Source organism: Thunnus thynnus, chromosome 2, assembly GCF_963924715.1.
Source record: "Thunnus thynnus chromosome 2, fThuThy2.1, whole genome shotgun sequence".
Classification (NCBI taxonomy): domain Eukaryota; kingdom Metazoa; phylum Chordata; class Actinopteri; order Scombriformes; family Scombridae; genus Thunnus; species Thunnus thynnus.
Genome location: NC_089518.1, coordinates 38,632,310 through 38,650,650, shown reverse-complemented (window position 1 = coordinate 38,650,650; position 18,341 = coordinate 38,632,310). Strand labels below are relative to the sequence as shown.

Sequence of the window (18,341 nt, the reverse complement as noted above, 5' to 3'; positions counted from 1 at the left end):
GCCCGATGTCCTCTAGTGGGACCTGTGCTCACTGCCCAGCACTGTGGAGGTCTGTGCTACCCTCTAAGGATATGCCTCCCCAGAACATCAATGACCCACCGCCAAACCAGTCATGCTGAATGATAATACAGGCAGCATAACGTTCACTGTGGCCTCTCCAGACTCTTTCACGCCTGTTACGTGCTCAGTGTGAACCTGCTCTCATCTGTGGAGAGAACGGGGTGCCAGTGGTGGACCTGCCAATTCTGGTGTTCTCTAGTGAATGCCAATCAAGCTGCATGGTGCTGGGCTGTGAGCACAGGTTCCACTAGAGGACATCAGGCCCTCATGCTACCCTCATGGAGTGTGTTTCTGACAGCTTGGTCAGAAACATGTGGCCGGGCCCAGACAGGCAAGGCCCAAATTTGGTTCTGTTAGAATTTTAGGTTGCACTGACCCTTTAATATTCAACTCACCACCAGATAAAAGGCCACAGATCCCTTATAATGATACAGATGATGGTAAATGATGGACTGAGATAGGGAGTTCCCCCAAGATTACAATTTTTTTTAATATAATAACAGTAATAGTTTAAGAGGTTAAAACAGGAAATGTACTAACTAATTAGCTAACTAATACTAGTAACTAACTAATACTAACTACTTTAAAATGTTGCAAAAAGTACAAAAGATATTGCAATAGCAATAAACTATAAGAAAATAGGAGCGCTAAGGTGTGGTCAGCTGTAGTCGCTGACAGTGAGAGGAGGGCAAGTTACGCTGGCACAGAGCGCCCACCATGCCGTTGTGCCCTACACACCCACACACACAGCAAGGCAAAACAAAAAGGAAAAAACAACTAAATTGTGAAGGAAGTGCAAAAATGACTACCAAACACGCTTTAATGGGGGTGAGCAGCAACGGTGAGCAACTCTATCACCAAACCCTCCACCACCCAGGTGGCCATGCTTGCCATAGGTCCTATGGCGCAAACACAAAGAAACACAGGTTAAATTTGCAATAGTAGAGCCATGTGACAGCACACTACGTTACTAGTTTTTGGGGGAAAAATATCAATGCCACGAGGGGTGGGAAAAATGTAACAAAAGAACCTAATAATAACAGAGAACACCTAATGAAACTAAAGGCTAATACCAAACAATAGCAAACTAACCAATTGTATTATCAAAGCAACCATGAAAACAAAATGTAGAAAAAAGACTAAGCTAAACCAAACCAAACTAATCAAAACAACAAAAATGAAGCAAAACAAAACAGCAGTGGCAGTCAGTATCTACAAAAGAAAACGGGTTAAATTAATTAACACACTGCCAAACAAATGCATAACTTAGGCTAACATATCAATAGTTACCTCTCCTATGTGCAAATTGCGCAATAATAAGGCAGAAGACTCAACAAGTGGGAGCAGGTGGTTGCTAGAGGACGGGGCCTATGGTGAATTAAAAAAGAACAGTGTTAATTATATTTGTAGATTGAATGCTGGCATATACAAGTCTGGCCTAAGTCTTCTGTCAGAAAAACTGCAGCAATCCAGGAGTTCAGTCAACAATCTTTAATAATGTCCCACAGGAGTAAAGGTAGATGTGTACATTCAGTCCTGTATCCAATAAGGATAAACAGCCAATCATCAAGTTGTGAAGTTGTGAAGAAAATTGAATAGTAGGTTATCATTTTATAGTATATATGTTTCAAATCTTTTCAAACTAAGGAGTCAATGTTTGTTATCAACTGAATGTGATGTAATGTCATTGTCATTTTGGGGACACATGTTGGTGAAGAAATCCTACTCCTAGGCTAGTTGAACTCTTGAACCTGTTTCTATCTGAGAGTTGCTTGCTGACCTCTGGGGTTAGCTAGAGATATCTTTGTCTTAAGCCTACTGTTTTAGAGACCATACTTGTTTGTAAGAAGGTGTAACGGTTTGTGGAACTGTCCATTTAGGGACCAGACTATTTTTAGCTTTGCTCCTGGAGAGGTATAAAGCTGTCTAGTTTGGGTTCACAATCTTTAGAGAAAGGGCTGGCTTTAGGGAAAGGGCCAGCTGAACAACATGCTTTCTCTCCAAAAATACAAGATGATTGTATTTTTGTTTGTGTGTGGACATTTGTATAATTGTTATTGATGATGTGATGGATTGTACAGTGTTTACAACTGCTTCAACAAGTAACAATTTTGAATGCTTTTTTTATGTCTCCATGTGCCTCTTTCTCGAGAGAAAATTTCCAAAACATTGATTATCTGAAGGAGCACAAGCAACAACAAATAAAGAATTGAGTCTAACTGTTCTGAATAATCAAGAAGTAACTACCATGATAGCTAATTCTGTTGGAAACAGTCAGCTTAACCATAGTATATGCAGTACTTCAAATGTCCACAAGGAGTCTCTCTTGACTGCATCCAGGGATTTACAACACACTGTTGTATATAGACACCGATAACAACATAAAGGGATTACATGACAAGTGACGTTTACAGTAAACATTTACATTACTGACTAGTCACGTTACCCTTTTGTGACAGTATACTTGAAGTTACAGCCAAGACAGGGAATATCCCTGCTGAAAAAAACAGCATAGGCCAGCAAAGCTGGTTTTGCTGGTGACCAGCACAGACCAGCTTTGCTGGTCAACTTGCTGATTTTGCTGTTTTTGGCTGGTGTATGCTGGTATTTATTCAGGGACCAGGTTGCCTGGAGAGGATGATCATGGTGAATTTCAGCCAAGATAAACAATTAACTACAATGAAGCTAACTATATTAAAGTGAACTGAATCCATTAAAGAATAAGTAATTTGAGTTTGACCATTCATATATTTTATTTAGTTAAAACAATAACTACAATTACTGTACCACAATATGAAACAATATCAGTAAAAACTGTAACAGCAACAACAAGCCACTAACGATAATAATAATAATTTAGTTTAACACACGAGACCAGATTATATTTTTAGATCAGGTTGATTATGGAGAATAGGGTCGGGCGATGTCTACAAAATTGGCATATAGCAATGTCCACAGTGAAACATCTCAATTGATGATGATATCTGTTCAACAAGAGAGCTAACTTAAACTCTGGATCAGTTACCATGGTAACACTGACTGTGAAGCGAACACTGGCAGATTTTCTTCAACAAACCCTGAGTTTCTCTCTGTTTCCTTCATTCATTCAGTCCATATCAAAGCTCATTCATTAGTGGAGGTTTACTGTAAAGTCAGAATCTAAAACCTGGTTGGATAACAGTTTGTTACTCAGGACTTTCTAGAGTTACTACTTTCATCCACATCAATCATTTCTCTGAACAGCATTTTTTTCTCTCACATTCAAATATTACACAGCGTGAATTCAGCCTCAGCTCACAATAACACCTCTGCATGTCCTTCTGTTATAACAGTGTGACTCTGTGCACATGTAAAACAGCTGTCAGTTTGTTAGAGCAGCTCTTGCACTGAAATGTTTACTGTACATAATGTGTAATCTCAGTTTAAATTAAAAAAAAAATCAGTATGAAGTTTAGACATGTGGGATCAATGAATAATTATCTCTATCACTCATAATGTGATTGGTCCACTGACGGAACATAATTCCTATAATATACAAAAGGATAATCCAAATTTTTTCAAATACCTCTCAGTGACTTCAATTCTGTCGAGGTCAGGGGGTGTTTGGCCTCCCCCTTGGTAGTTGGGCTCCTTGTTTTCAGGATAGCTGTCCCCAAATGGCCACAACTAACTCCTTGACAAAGAGGCCACACACGACACCCTATGTGGATCTGAAATAGATGAAAACAAAACATGTTTTAGACATGAGTAAAAGTTTTATCATGAAATAGGTTTTCTATTCTTTTTTACTTTATTTACTTAACTTTATTTTTATTTATCAAAGGTCAGGAGCCTCTGGATCAGACATCTACGTCGGCCTGGAGCAACACATATCAAGCTGGAACCTGACAACATGTCAGGTTCAAGAAAGGACACTAGTAATTGTTGAGCATCTTCCAGTATTGTTCTTTTAACCCTTCTTGTCCCTTTAATATAAAGTGATCACAGACAAGCCAGGCTGATACACATGAAATGATCCAAACCAAGTTATCCAAATACTTTTGCTTCTGTACAAAGACATTACTTTCCAAAACAAACATATACATTTTTAATTCAATGAAATACACTAGTGGTATTCAACAGTGGTGTGTGGTGTATTTTCATTAAATGTCATTGGTGTGCTTAAAGACAATATTAAGCTATGCAGATTGATTTTATAAGTTTACAAGCAATAAGGGCTAGTGTGATAAAATTTATATTGATGTATTTGTAATCTCATGAACCACATTTAATCACAATGTATGTATAGAGGCACGGTAAAAGAATCATAATCATACACTGGAGAAATTTGAGTGTGTTTGTATTACATGTCACTTTGCTTGGGTCTGCATTAAAGTCTTCACCTTTTTAAAAAAATACTCTCTGGAGGAGATCAAGAAATAAGGGTGTAAAATGACTAGAATAACTTATAAAAAAATAAAAGCCAGAAGACAACTTGGCAATAATGGTGTAAAATGATCCCCAATACTTATATTAAAAAATTGGACATAACCAGGTAGAATTGAATATGCCAGTACATATCCACAACAGCTCAAAACCTGTCTTGAAGAGTTTTGACCAACAAAGAGTGACGGAGATAAAGATAACAGAATAATTGGCCAAAAATTAAGGAGGGTGGACGATAGGTGTGACCTATGCAGACCCAAGGGTATAAAAACTACGCCCTGAAGGAAAAAACCTTTGGAGCAATTTGGTTCATCATATATACGCTAATTTGCTCTCCTTTATTGCTGGCATTAAAGAACGCTTTGCTGCTTGGACCTCTGACTCCTGATTTTTTATCTTCAAAAGGTAGTTTTTGATCTGGTATTTTTTTCCTTCAACTATCTTCCATCAATCTGACACAACAGGTGCTAACATGTGGAAGTGGTGCTGCGAGTCAGGTTGTTGCCCAGGATGGTCAGCTACGCACTGAGGTCCGTCCATTGGACCAGCTCCCCTTGAGGACCCTCCTCTCTCTACCATGGCTTCAAAACACTGGCCAGCAATCCCAGTCAGGGCACCGGGATAAAGCAGCACCTAGAGGTTGGAGATTTTAAAAGTCCTAAATCCATCTTTTTAGGATGTAGCCAGTTAAACACAGCAGGTCTAAAGAGGAGCAGATTGCCATTCCTGAACTGTCTTTGCTTTCTTAAATTCAAGATCCTGTACACTATGATAGAAAGTTCTTAAAAGTACAATATAATAAACTATATTCTTTAAAGTTCCGAAAAATAAATCTGGAGAGACCCTGAACATTTTAATACTAAAATATTAGAGTTTAGTATTTACATAGTATCACCCAAAAGCAACAAAAAACACCTTAACAGTCATCATGTTTGTAAAAATGTGTTTTTGTGAATATGCCATTTTAGCCAGTGCCCTGAAAATCCAGAAAATAAACTAAATGACGCTTGGTAGAGTTTACCTGCTGGTTATGAATCTTATTGCAGGACTGCTGTTGTTGCTGATGACCTCATACAGGGGGCTCAGAGCTGTATATATCTCAGCCTGTGTACACTCATAGTATGAAACACAGTGTAAGTATGTAAACCTGATAGAAATAATTTTGCTAGAGATATGATCATATATCAATCATTATAAAAAGTAGCATTTGACAATTGTTAATTTAATTATTCTGCCTCCATACAACAATAATACACAAAACTATAGACCTGTTGTAAAGATACCTTCTCTGTATCAGACTGCTCTGGTGCCATGGCGGTGTAGGGTGGCTACTTCCAAGAGGATGGGGACAAAAGTCTTCTATCTAGCTGAGGTAAGATGGGGCAGGTGGTGCCATCCACACCATAAAAGGCATAGCAGGGGTCTGACAGCCAAAACAAGGGTGCACGCTTGTACAGTGTATATATAGTCATTCATCATGCACATTAGTTTACCTCGTCTAGAATATAAACTATGGTTCCCTTACATTTAAGTTGTAAATTAAATGATCCAGAGTTAATGTGGGGGTTGGGGGGGATTACGAATTAACATAAAGGCTACCACCTGTGTTCAGATTACAGCAGGGCACCATGGATGTATTAAAAGAGCTCTTATACTACATGCATGTGCCAACGGCTTTTTGGGGTGCACCACTCAAGTTCGCAGGGGTTCCACAAGATGGCGCCGGTGGCACAAAATGGACATCTGATGAGAACAAGCCATTTATTATTAATAAATATTACAGCATAAAGAAGAGAGAGTAGTTGATAGCATAATGGCAGAATATAGTGAAACATGAAAATAACAATGTTAAGGTAACTTCCACATAGAGCAGCAGCAGCAGCAGTGGGCTAATCTCCGAGTTAAATTGAGTTTGAGAAGAGCTCGCTCTCTCTCTCTCTCTCTCTCTCTCTTTCTCTCTCTTTCTCTCTCTCTCTTTCTTTTTAGTTTTTTTAGGACTCAGTACAACAGAAGCTCATAACTGAATTGTGTGTGTGTGTGTGTGTGTGTGTGTGTGTGTGTGTGTGTGTGTGTGTGTGTGTGTGTGTGTAAACCAGGGAAAACTCGTGTTAGAAATAAAATGTAAAACTGAATGAAAGTAGAAATCAGTCCTGGGCAGGGAATGAGCCTAATGTATTATTGTACTCTTCTTCTTGGAATTAGTTAGTTGATGGAAATTCTGCTCACTCTTATTGGACAGTCAGCAAAACAACACTAGTATATTTTTACACTGAATAATTAATTTGCTCTTTTTTCAGCTGTAGATCTTCACATGATGCTTTAACTCATGAAACCTCAACAGCATCTCACTGCAACAGTTAACAGGAATGTGATCCACAGCTGTAAAACTAAAACTTTCCATGTTGATTATTATCCCTGTTTGAAGTTTTCACTGTTGAGCTTTCTGCACCTGAAAACAGAATTATTTTGTGGCAAGAAATAAACATTCAAATTATTTTACATATTAAGCTTTAATAACATTTACAATCAATCAACAGTCACTGTTCAGTAAAAAACAAAATAATCATTAAACTATTTCTTGAGCTAAAAGTACCACCAGATGGCGCCAAAGTAAAAGGAGAAATCAAGTTATTCACAAAGTGACTTTAAATGAATCAGACCTCCCAGCTGTGCCTTCAATCCAGTTTGTCTGTTTACACTGACATACTGGATTTAATGTAATTTAAATGTGTATTTTGGACTTATATGAACAGTATTAAAACAAATAACAGAATAAAACAGATGTGATGAGTAAGTAGAAGCCACAAAGCCAGAAAACCACAGAATAAACATGGTTGACACAAAGTCAGAAATGGATCAAATTTTACACGTCAAACTAACTATGTACATATATATATGTCCTCTTCAAGCACCTGCTGGGAATGCTTCACCTACCTGAACTTGTGCTTTTTACAGCAGATAGTTTTCAGCTGTTGGAGTCACTGTGACAGTTATAATCAGTTGTTCTCAGTTAACAATGATAATGTAAATATACCATTTTAAAAAAAGAAATACAGGGAGAAGAAAAACTAGAAATTCACGTACACTGTAAAGTGATTCAATAGTCTGTAAAATGAAAAGTTGAACATGTAAAACTTGAAGTGATGATTAAAAATTTTCGTCATTTCTCACTCTGTAGTTTGTGTCTTTGTCCTATGAGACAGAACTGTAATGTAATCTGTGTTTCTGATAACTGACCAGAACCATAAAGTTCAGTTATAGAAATTAAGTCAACACACAAACAAGTAAAGGAGTCATCTCAACAAAAGATGAACATTTAGGTGCAGGACTGTTGAATCAAACTGTTTTACACTGTATCTGTTAGTCTGATCATTATTTTCTTTATTCTCATAATTGTAGTTTTTATAATGGATATAAGGGTCATTTTGTAAGACAGTAACAACATGTGGTTGGTTTGTCCAATCAGGTTTATGAAGAGTTCATGTTGATGTCTGAGTGAAGGAGACAACTGTCAGTAATGTTGACTGTTGTCATTTTTGCAGAATTTGAGCAATGAAATTGAAACACATTTTTAACACATTTTTATTCTATCTGCATTAACAATAGTATAATTTAAACAAAAGAAAAAAGTTGACTGTTGATTGTTATATAATATAAATTAGCAGCTAGTTTCAAGTAGAAGAGAAGGAAGGAAGTGACTGCCTGGCATAGAAAAATGGTTGGAAATAATGTAAACTGTCTAAAGGTCTGATCCTAATGAGAATCAGAAAATGTAGTAAAAAGTAATAGTAGTCAAATTAATATGAAAACTAACATGCAGGTAAATCTTGAGCCAGTTTTCCCTTCAGATGATGATCCACCCAAACTTGGCAGCAACGCACAGTCACACTTCAATAAATCAGACCTTTGATCTGCTGTTTCACTAAAGTTACTGTGTGGAAACTTGATATTTTGCCAACCAAAGAGAAATTCAATTCAAATTCAATTGTTTGTTATCTTACATATGTTGAAATCAAGAAACATGGATTATAAATGTTCTTCATGTCTTTGGTTTAATGATAAATATTAATATCTGGATAAATTCAGTTACTACAGCAGCCAAGAGAGCTGCTCACTGAGGAGAAATGGCTGCCCAGATTCACAAAGTCAAACTGCAGGTCAGATGTTTGGTTTATTGGTTAATGATAATCAGTGCAGATCAACCAACATCCTGGTCAGAGTTAATGTTTAATATCATTGACTGAATTCCTGTCAGATTAAAACAGAAGCAAAAGGTTTTCCCAGGTGAGCTGTTGTTACCTGTGTGCAGTTTTTACTTTCATTTACTTTGACAACAATAAAGGTGCATTATACATGTTTGTTTTATAGCTTAAAGTCAGTGATAACATTTAGTTTCTTTCATCTTGTTCAAAAGTTTCATTTGCTGATAAACTTCAGGCTGATTTATTGGAGTGACTGTGTTGTTTTTGCCAAGTTTGGCTGTATGTCCAGAATCAGTAACTGAAGGGATGTGAGGACATGTCTGTACAGTAAAGTGGATATTTTGGAAAAATTAGGACATTTTGAAAGATTACAGTAGTGTGTCTGTGCTTTTTTTTTGGCAAATTCAAAACAGTTAACACAGTTGTCTAGTTGAACCGTCCATTAATTTCATACAACTAGACAACTGTTTAGTCTGACAGCCGATCAGATTTGAGAATTGCCAGCAGTCAAGTTAAAGATTATTTAAAAGACACCAGTAGACATCAGAAACCAGTATTTTTTCCCTACACAACTACATCCACACAATATGGCACTGTCCACCCGTACAACACTTCTGGAAAGAAAACACAGACAAACTGTCCCTTATATTGAACTGCTGGATTCCACTCTCCCCATCACTGTTATTAGGTGATGTATCTTCAGCTACTCTCCCCAACCACAGCATAAAAACAATACTCATTGCCCTCACTGTCGCCAAGAAGACCATCCTCCTTAACTGGAAAAGCAGAAAAAAACTAAATATCTCAGTATGGATAGACGTCTTCATAGAGCACATAACCATGGAAAAACTAACTGCACCTATTAACCATAAAATACATCAGTTCCAGAAAGCATGGGAGCCAATCCTCACTGCATTACTTTCCTAATGACATACACTGCACAACACACACCTACACCTCTGGTTTCTACCCATTGATGTTTCTTTTTTTTTGCTTACTCCTTCTCTCTTCTTACTATTATTTTTTTTTTACTATTATCACTATTATTATTTTATTGTTATTGTTATTATTATTATTATTGTTATAATACACACATTCACACACCACTATTCCTGTTATTTCTGCTCTTTGTTACTACTACTATAATTATAATTACAATTATAATTATAATTATAATTATTTCTATAATAACATTACGATGTCAGTATTATCTTTCATCTTTGTATTTTTGTCAATTTTTTCATTTTATTACTATGATTATTATTATTATTGTTATCATTACTTTTATTATAATGACTAATTATTCATATCATTATTAATATTATTATTTTTTCTTATTCTTTTATATTGTTATGTTTTCTTTACTACCATTTTCAATATCATTATCATTATTGTCATTATTGTTATTATCTGTATTGTACTACTGTTCACTGCTACCATTGCTTTCATTATTATTACCTACATACACTACTTACTTATTACTCCGACCATTCATGGCATTATGTTATGGGTTTTTTTTTTGCTGTGAATTTTGTACTTAGGCTGTTACCTTATTATTATCTTTTTCAGTGTGTGTGTGTTTTTTTCTTTCCCTTTCCTCTCTCCCGCAGAATGATGAGTCATACTATATAATACACTCACTCACTGGCGCACACACACACATACACACCACTACTCGTTATTTTTGTCTTTTGTTATTGCTATCATTGTTATTATTGGGTTTATAATATCATTAATTGGCAGTATTATTTTTCATTTTTTCATTCTTTATCTTTTTGTATTTTTCTTTTCTCTTTTTTATTATTATCGTTATTGTCACTGACCTTATGGTACTACTGTTCACGGCTACCATTGCTATCATCACCTTTACCCACATATACTACTATACGACTTACTTACTAGCACTCTAACCATTGTCAATTTCACTGTTTTAGCTATCATTATCATGTGTATTTATGCTTATTTTCCTTTTTTCTTTCTTCCAACAGAATTATTAGTTACATTATTATTATTATTACTTTTGTTTATTGATATTAAATTATATTTCATTATTATTATAATAGTCACTGCTACCTTTACTATCATTTGTATTACTCTCATACTTAATTGCATTCCAACCATAGTCAATGTCACTACTGCAGCTATCATCATTTATTTCATTTCATATATATACTTATTGACTGATTTATTTATTTATTAACGCATTTATCTATTTTCTCTCATTTCTTAGTTGGTTGTGAGTTTGCATTACTTTTGTTTTATTTATTTCTTTTGTGTGATTTTTTTTCTTTTTTTCTTTTTTTTCTTTCTTCAGAATAATGATATTATTTTTAATTATATCATTATATTAATTATATCATTATCAGCCTCACCTATGGTTATTATCAATATTATTATTATCTTTGCTTCCACTGCTATTAGTACCATCACTATTTATCCTGGTTATTACTCCCACTACAACTGCTACCGTTTTTTTAATACTTTTATCAATTATAAGACTAACACACATATATTTTGTTTAATGTTTTGAGCAAACTCAAAACATTAAACACACAAAGAAAATATTATGAATTGGCTGTACCTGAGATATCTTTCTTGCTTTCCCTATTTATTCCCCCTCTCCATGTTTTTCCCTTTTTTCCCCTCTCTTCCCTTAACCACTCGCCCCAGATGCTCTTCTACACTTACATACACACTCACACCTACACACATTTCATATCTTAAATACTAACATCTGAATTTTTCTTTTCTGCTGTTGCCGCTGTACATCAACAATTAGGGATAAAAACCAAACTGAGAGATCTACACTTCATTCTATCTGAACACAGCAGGTACACATGAAGTCAGATTAACAAAAGACTTCAGTTGATTCAGTTTTAAATCCTGTTGCAGTTTATTCAATCTGAGAGGAGAAAAACATTTGAAGGTTGTTTTTTTTTATTATCAAGCTCTGTTTTGAATTCGGGAGTTTCTAAAAGCAGTGAAGCAGTGAAGTAGTAAATTTGCCAAAATTTCTTCACTTTCAGAGATTAAACTGAATGCTGAGTTTGAATCTAAAGGAAATAGAATCTGAATAATCATATTCACACAATAACAAACTTGAGTAAATGTATTTAGTTACTTTCCACCACTGGTTACATTACTGCTTTACTGAAATCCAACCAATATGGCGGCTTTACAGTTGATAACTGTAACGATCTGAGATCAATCAATAAACACTAATTTTGTCAGAGTCCAACAGAAATGAGTTACATACAGCGATAATATCTTCCAGTTGAGGAAGTAGCCTACAGGCTACAGTGTACAAAATGATCATTTATAATTAAGTTTTCTTGCAGACTGTTTGACAGCTGTCGTCTGTTTCTGCCTCCAACACCTGAACTAACCTGTGCATTTATATATATAAAATTTTATCTAAAGCTGACAGTGTGTCCGAGTGTGTTTCTGTATTTCTGTAAGTTTAATGTGTGAGTGAACAGAAAGCTGTTTCTACTGACCAGCTCAGTTATTGATAATAACAAGCTGTCAGTCTGATCTGAACAACTCACCTGATGATCACTTTAAGTTACTGATGCCTCTTTGTTGCCTCCTGCAATAAACTGATCAGCTAAATAATCAGTTCTTTTCTGTCTAGTATTGATAAACTACATTTACTGTAATTGTCAGTATTTTACAGTAGTCACCAGGTGAGATTTTCTGGAGCCACATCAGTCCAGACTGAAGTGAAAGTTCACAACTGTAGTGAGAAACTTAAGTTTGAGTCATCATTTTCTGATATTTTATGGATCAAACAACTAATTGATTAATTGAGAAAACAATCAACAGATTAATTGATAACAAAAATAAATTTCAGTTGCAGCCCTACATCATCAGTATAATTTAAAACCATTGCTGGGTACGAAAATTGATAATTGTGTAATTTTTATGAATTTGCAGCAGTTCATTAAAAAGTGAACAATCGGTCAGTGAGGAAATTAAATCTTGTTGACTGCAGAGATAAAATGACTGAAACAGGTCTGAAGTTTCTACAAGCTGATTTATATTTAATAAACTGACAGAACAATCCATTCAGAAATGTAAAACATGTGTAATATGTTTAGTAAAATGATCAGCAATAAGTCTGTTTAACATGTCAGCTTTTAACTTTTTAATGAGCAAGTTATAGAAAACACAGATTTAATATACACCATTTATTACCGTTTTGTTTTGGATGCAGTTTGCTCAGTGGTCATGATGGATCTGTTAACATGGACAGATTTAAAAAGATAATAACAGCTACTGAGCTCACATGTCAACAGATTCATCTCCATGACAACTGAGCTGAACTCCATCTGCTGATGAGTGGTGGTGGTCCAAAGCCCCAAAACTAGTAAATGGACCTTTAGTTTGAGATTGTTTGGTAAAAAATGAACAAAAACAGAGCAAGTAGACAATAACATCAGTTAAAAACAATAAAACAGAAGGAGGCAGTAAATAAAAATTACAATGTCAAAGCACAAGTTACAAGTGAGTCTTTAACAGAATCTTTAAGTCTTTAAGAATATCAATAAAATCAGCTGTTCAACCATGATGTCATAATCAGCTGTTCCAGAGTTCATAAACAATAATCTCCTTCACAGACCTGCTGATGAACAGATCAGGAGACAACAGACAAATATTGGATTTAGTTTCTTTCTTCCTAACAAGAAAAATGACCAGTGACTTTAAACAGAGGCTCTGACCCTGTAAACACACTAAAGTAAGTTATTAACATAACTTATTGTTGATATTCAAACTGTTTATCAGTCTTTGGTCAATAAAACATATAAAGATATAAAACATACAGAACTGTTCAGTACTTCTGAACATATAAAAGGATCAAAAGTGATGCAGCAGAACCAGAGATATCATCCTTTATATTAAACACTCTTGTTTGTCAAAATCTGGTGCCTACGTTACCCACAATGCAACTCGACTCTATTCACTTGACTGTACAGATTGTGGTGTGTTGTGATGTTAGTAGCGGCTAATGTAGCCTGCAGCTGTTAGCCTCCAGCAGAGAAGAGGAGCTACAGAGGTCTGATAACATCACTGCTTTCTAACTTCACATCATCACATCTTTACTTTTCAAACTTGTAGTTTTCAGCCCCAACTGATGCTGTGACATCATCAGTGACATCATCAGTGACATCATCAGCTCCCTCTGGAGACACAGATACATTAATACTACTGTTTTACACAGAGATCACCTGGAAACACAATTATGTATTTATAATGATTTCATATGTACAGTTATCCATTCCCATATTAGAGATTTAAACACAAAACATCACAGTCACACCGTAATTTACAAAATAAGATTATATCTCTTTCTAGGATGATCATGTTAAATTTCAGGTATGAAACAGGCAGAAAAAAAGTGACTATTTGCTTCACTTAAAGAGTTTTAGTTTCACCTCAAAGCAATAAAGCTTCACCTGGTTGTTTGATGTGTAAATACAAAGTATTTATACATAAAACTGCAAATGGCTCCAATAAATTGAAAAAATCTGAACTCAAGGTCAACTTGTTAGATTTGTTCAGTGTCATCATGTCATTACATCTGTTCAAAGAAGGTCTCTGATGTCAGATATAAATGTCCTTCACCTTTCTCTCCTGCTGGATGACCTTTGACCTCTGTCCAGTGGATGCTGTGAGTGGGTTTGGTGTGATGTTCTCAGACAGCTGATGTCTGTTTCTGGTCTTCATCCAGTCTCTGGTTGTTTCACCTGTTATAATGTTCCTCACAGCTGGAACATGTGATGTCATCACTTCACATTTCTTCTCTAAAACAAGTTCACAGATCATCTGTCAGGCTTCATTCCTTCATATTTACAGTGTGTATGTGTGTGAGTGTGTGAGTGAGTGTGTGTGTTTGTGTGTGTGTGTGTGTGTGTGTGTGTGTGTGTGTGTGTGTTTGTGTGTGTGTGTATTTAGTCAAGTCTTTGCCTCGTCAACAATGTTTGATTTTAGGGTTGTGGGCAGAATGGATTATGTCAGTGAGGATATACAGGTGTGTGATGATGATGATGATGATGATGATGATGAAGAATGAAGCCAGTGCTTCACATTCTCAGGTAATGATGCATTCATCAAGTTTTATTTCTTTTCTCTCTTTTCTTTGTTTGACAGATGATGTCATAGTTGAAACTCTGAAGCTTCTCTTCTGTCTGTTGCTTTTGTCTCCATCACAGCTTCAAAGTCTTTGCTGTATTTATGTCTGAACTCATTGAACATTCAGCTTCTTTCTGGTTTCCTCTTCATACTTTGTCTTCATTATATCAGATTTTTTCTTTTTCCTCTTGTTGTTTTCTGATTCTGTCCTCTTCTTTCATATTTTTCTCTTTCCTTCTTGTGTTCTTCTTGGAGCTTTTTCAGTCTTTTTTGTTCTTCCTTTTGTTTCTGTTCATCTTCTCAACATCGTTTGTTGAGAACATTTCTTCTTGTTTCTTCTTTCAGGCCTCTCGTTCTTTTCTCATCTCTTCTCTACTTTGTTCCAGATCTTTATCAATCGTTATTTTTTCTCTGATTCTGATTTGATTTTTCTCTCCAAAGCAGCAAGTTTTTGTTTCCACTCCTGTTGCTGAATTTCTGCCTGCTGAGGCCTCTTTCTGTCGTCTTCTTCTCTCTTTTCTTGTTATTTTTTCTGTTTACACTCTTTAGTGCGGGACATTCAGAGGATGATACATTTGTTTTTGTATTTCTGTTCCAGATCACTGATTTCTTGATCATGTTTTTTCTTCAAGTCATCAATTTCTTCTTCTTTTTGTTCTAACTCTTTGCTGTACTTCCCATCTGTCTCTTGCATTTGTCTCTCATACTTTTGCTTCAGTGCCTCCTTTTCCTCCATATACTCTGCCATCAGACCTGCAAAGTTATTGTTGTATTTCTGTCTGAATTCATTGGATTGTTCTGCTTGTTTTCTTGCCTCCTCTTCATATTTCTTATTGATATCATCTGTTAGTTTCTTATCTTTCTCCTCTATTGCCTTTCTTCCCTCTTCTTCCTGTTTTGCTTTGTTTTGAACATCTGATTCTCTCTTCTGTTCACTTTCTGCTCTTTGTTCTTCCATCCTTTTTCTCATTGCATTCATGGCTTCTTTTTTTCTTTCAAGTTCCTCCCTCTCTCTCTTCATCTCTTCTTCCTTCTCCTTCAGGATCTTCTCCACTTCCTTCTTTATTGCTGCCTCGGCCTCTTGCAGCACCTCATTGGTGTAGCAGCTGCCGCCATTTTTCTTCACCATGGAGTCAATCTTGTTTATCAGTTCACTGACTTGTGTGCGGTTTTGTTCATCATAGTTATTAAACACATGGTATCTTCCTCCACAGTCAGCAATCAGCTTCTTAAAGGAATCATCACATCCGTCTTTAATGTATTCTTCAATGGACATCTCATCTTGTTCCAGTGAATCTCCTCCAGTCAAAAGAACGGTGGTGTATTTTTCTGAATTCTTCCCAAAGACTTTCTTGATGAGTTTTAATGTCTCCTTCTCTTCTGGTGTTAATCTGCCAATCTGTAACACCAACAGGAAGACATGTGGTCCTGGATCCAGAAGACTGATGCATTTCACCATCTCCTCATTAACCTCTTTATGGGACAAAGTGGAGTCAAACAGACCAGGAGTGTCGACCACAACGACAGGACGACCGTCTACTTCACTCTTTGCTTTCAGACAACGTTTGGTGACTGATGTTTGACTTGCTTCAGCTTTAAACTCTTTTCTTTCCAGAATGATGTTTCCTGAAGAGCTCTTTCCACAGCCAGTCTTCCCCAGCAGCACAATCCTGAGACTCTCTGATCTCTGATTCTCATCATCACCTGTGAAATAAGAAGAAGGAGTTCAATGGTGACAGTTGCTAAAGCTCAAGAGTCTTGTATACAACATGTTTAATGACCAGCGTTGGGTAGAAACACATTACTTTGTAACATCTTATAGTAATATTATTACTTCTTTCAGTAACAGTAGTGTAAGGGATTACAATATGAAATTCAGTAATTACATTACAGTCACTAATCCCAGTAACACTCGCTGTCTTACTGGGATTAATGGAGGGTTGATATCAGATATTGGTTTCTGCAGTCAGCTGACAGACAGAAATGCAACTTGCAGTAATTTCAAAGTTCTCTTATTCACATGTGTATTTAGCGTGTTTGCTAACGTTAGCCACAGGTACGTCTACATTCAGGAGTCACCTGATGCTGGTTTAGTCAGAGTTCAGGTGTCTGAATCCTGCAGCTGAGGTTCTGAGTCTTCTGCAGTGCTGCATCACTGAGGCTACGCTAACGCTAGCTGTTGGATGGTCAGTAAATCCTTCCAAACTGTTTCCTGACTGATTGTTAAACCACAAACGTCTCATTTCCTGTTTCTACATGTGTTAAATACAGAAGATGCAGTGTGTATGTGTGTGTAGTTTAAATCTAAACTTGACAGAACTGACAGCTGAGTAACAAAAGTACTGTAACATGTTAATAAAGTAATGTAATTACGTTTACAATAATAATGTAATGTTGGGACTACATGTGGACCACAGTTTACCACATGTTTCAAGACTCCAAGAAACCTGAGCCATGGGGGTTCACACTCAAAGTGTGAAGCTCCACCCATGGATCCAGGTTATCAAAACTAGAGATTCCTCTCTTATCTTTCTCTTTTCTCCCCGAGCTGCAGCAGGAGCAGCTCCTTGCTCTCTTTCTCCTTCAGCTGCAGGAGCAGCTGCTTGGTCTTTCACACCTCCAGCACCTGCTGGAGCAGCTCTCTGCTCTCTTGTGTGGCCTGCTCACAGCAGACACACAAAGTCTTCTTTACGGCAGAAGACGCGAGAGCCTGCCTAAGACTCAGAAACTAAGTTTCCTTGTGCCAGCAGCTAACACACAAGTCTGCTGGCCAGTTTAACAAGTACAGGAGCTGCGAAACAGAGTTAGCTTGCCGCTAACTACACAAAGGAGTGACCTGGGCCCTCTGACCTGCACGACTGGAGCACCAGACCTACACAGCAAATCCTGCATCCTTTCAGCTTCAGAGCCAAACCCTTCTCAGCCTGACTTATCCATGGATTCACCAGCTAAGAGGCAGCACACCACAAAGCATCTCTTACTTCATGGACTGGTAACAACTGGGCATAGCCTAGCAACACAGTGAAGCATAGTACGGCTAAGCAAGAATGTTTAACTCAAACAACGTACTGTATGTGTATTGATTTGGTTGAGGTTACACATTGAACTATCGTTGTGATGTCCTTGTTGCCTGTAGTCAGGTTACTGCATAGCCACACCGCTAGGTTAATGTTAGCATGCTTAACACATGTTACATCCAGTAACTAGGCCTTGCATGCAACTAACCTCATCTTAACCTGGCACCTTTAGTATACACCAATTGGCCTTGAATAGAGAACCACACAGTTAAGAGGTTAAAACCTAGTTTGGCAAACTTTGGTTCAGGCAGCACATGTGGTTCAAGACACCACATGGTCTGGTCTTTTATCCCTGTAGTTCCCTTTATCAGCCAACGTGTCGACATGCCATGTGCTCAGTCACCAGGTGACTGCAGCCATCTTGCTATTGTCTTCCCTACACACACACACACACACACACACACACACTCACACATTCACACTTGTAAATAGGTACACTTAGCTA

General features: G+C 36.7%; 1 protein-coding gene and 1 long non-coding RNA gene across 3 annotated transcripts; both read right to left on the bottom strand.

Annotated features, from left to right (window-relative positions):
- Window positions 1-3,631: 3,631 nt before the first annotated feature.
- On the bottom strand, window positions 3,632-5,898 carry LOC137170285 (uncharacterized). 2 transcript variants are annotated; one of them, XR_010924587.1, is made up of 3 exons: window positions 5,769-5,898; window positions 5,507-5,589; window positions 3,632-3,770 (listed from the first exon to the last, which is right to left on the bottom strand). It is a non-coding gene; the product is annotated as an uncharacterized lncRNA (long non-coding RNA). The 2 variants fall into 2 exon arrangements; XR_010924586.1 differs by lacking the exon at window positions 3,632-3,770 and adding an exon at window positions 5,020-5,118 and having other exon boundaries at window positions 5,769-5,897.
- Window positions 5,899-14,816: 8,918 nt separating this feature from the next.
- On the bottom strand, window positions 14,817-16,527 carry LOC137171843 (GTPase IMAP family member 4-like; the record flags this gene model as incomplete). The annotated part of the gene is made up of 1 exon (XM_067576018.1): window positions 14,817-16,527. A coding segment is annotated over one exon (1,149 nt), but the record flags the coding sequence as incomplete, so codon positions are not given.
- Window positions 16,528-18,341: the final 1,814 nt, after the last annotated feature.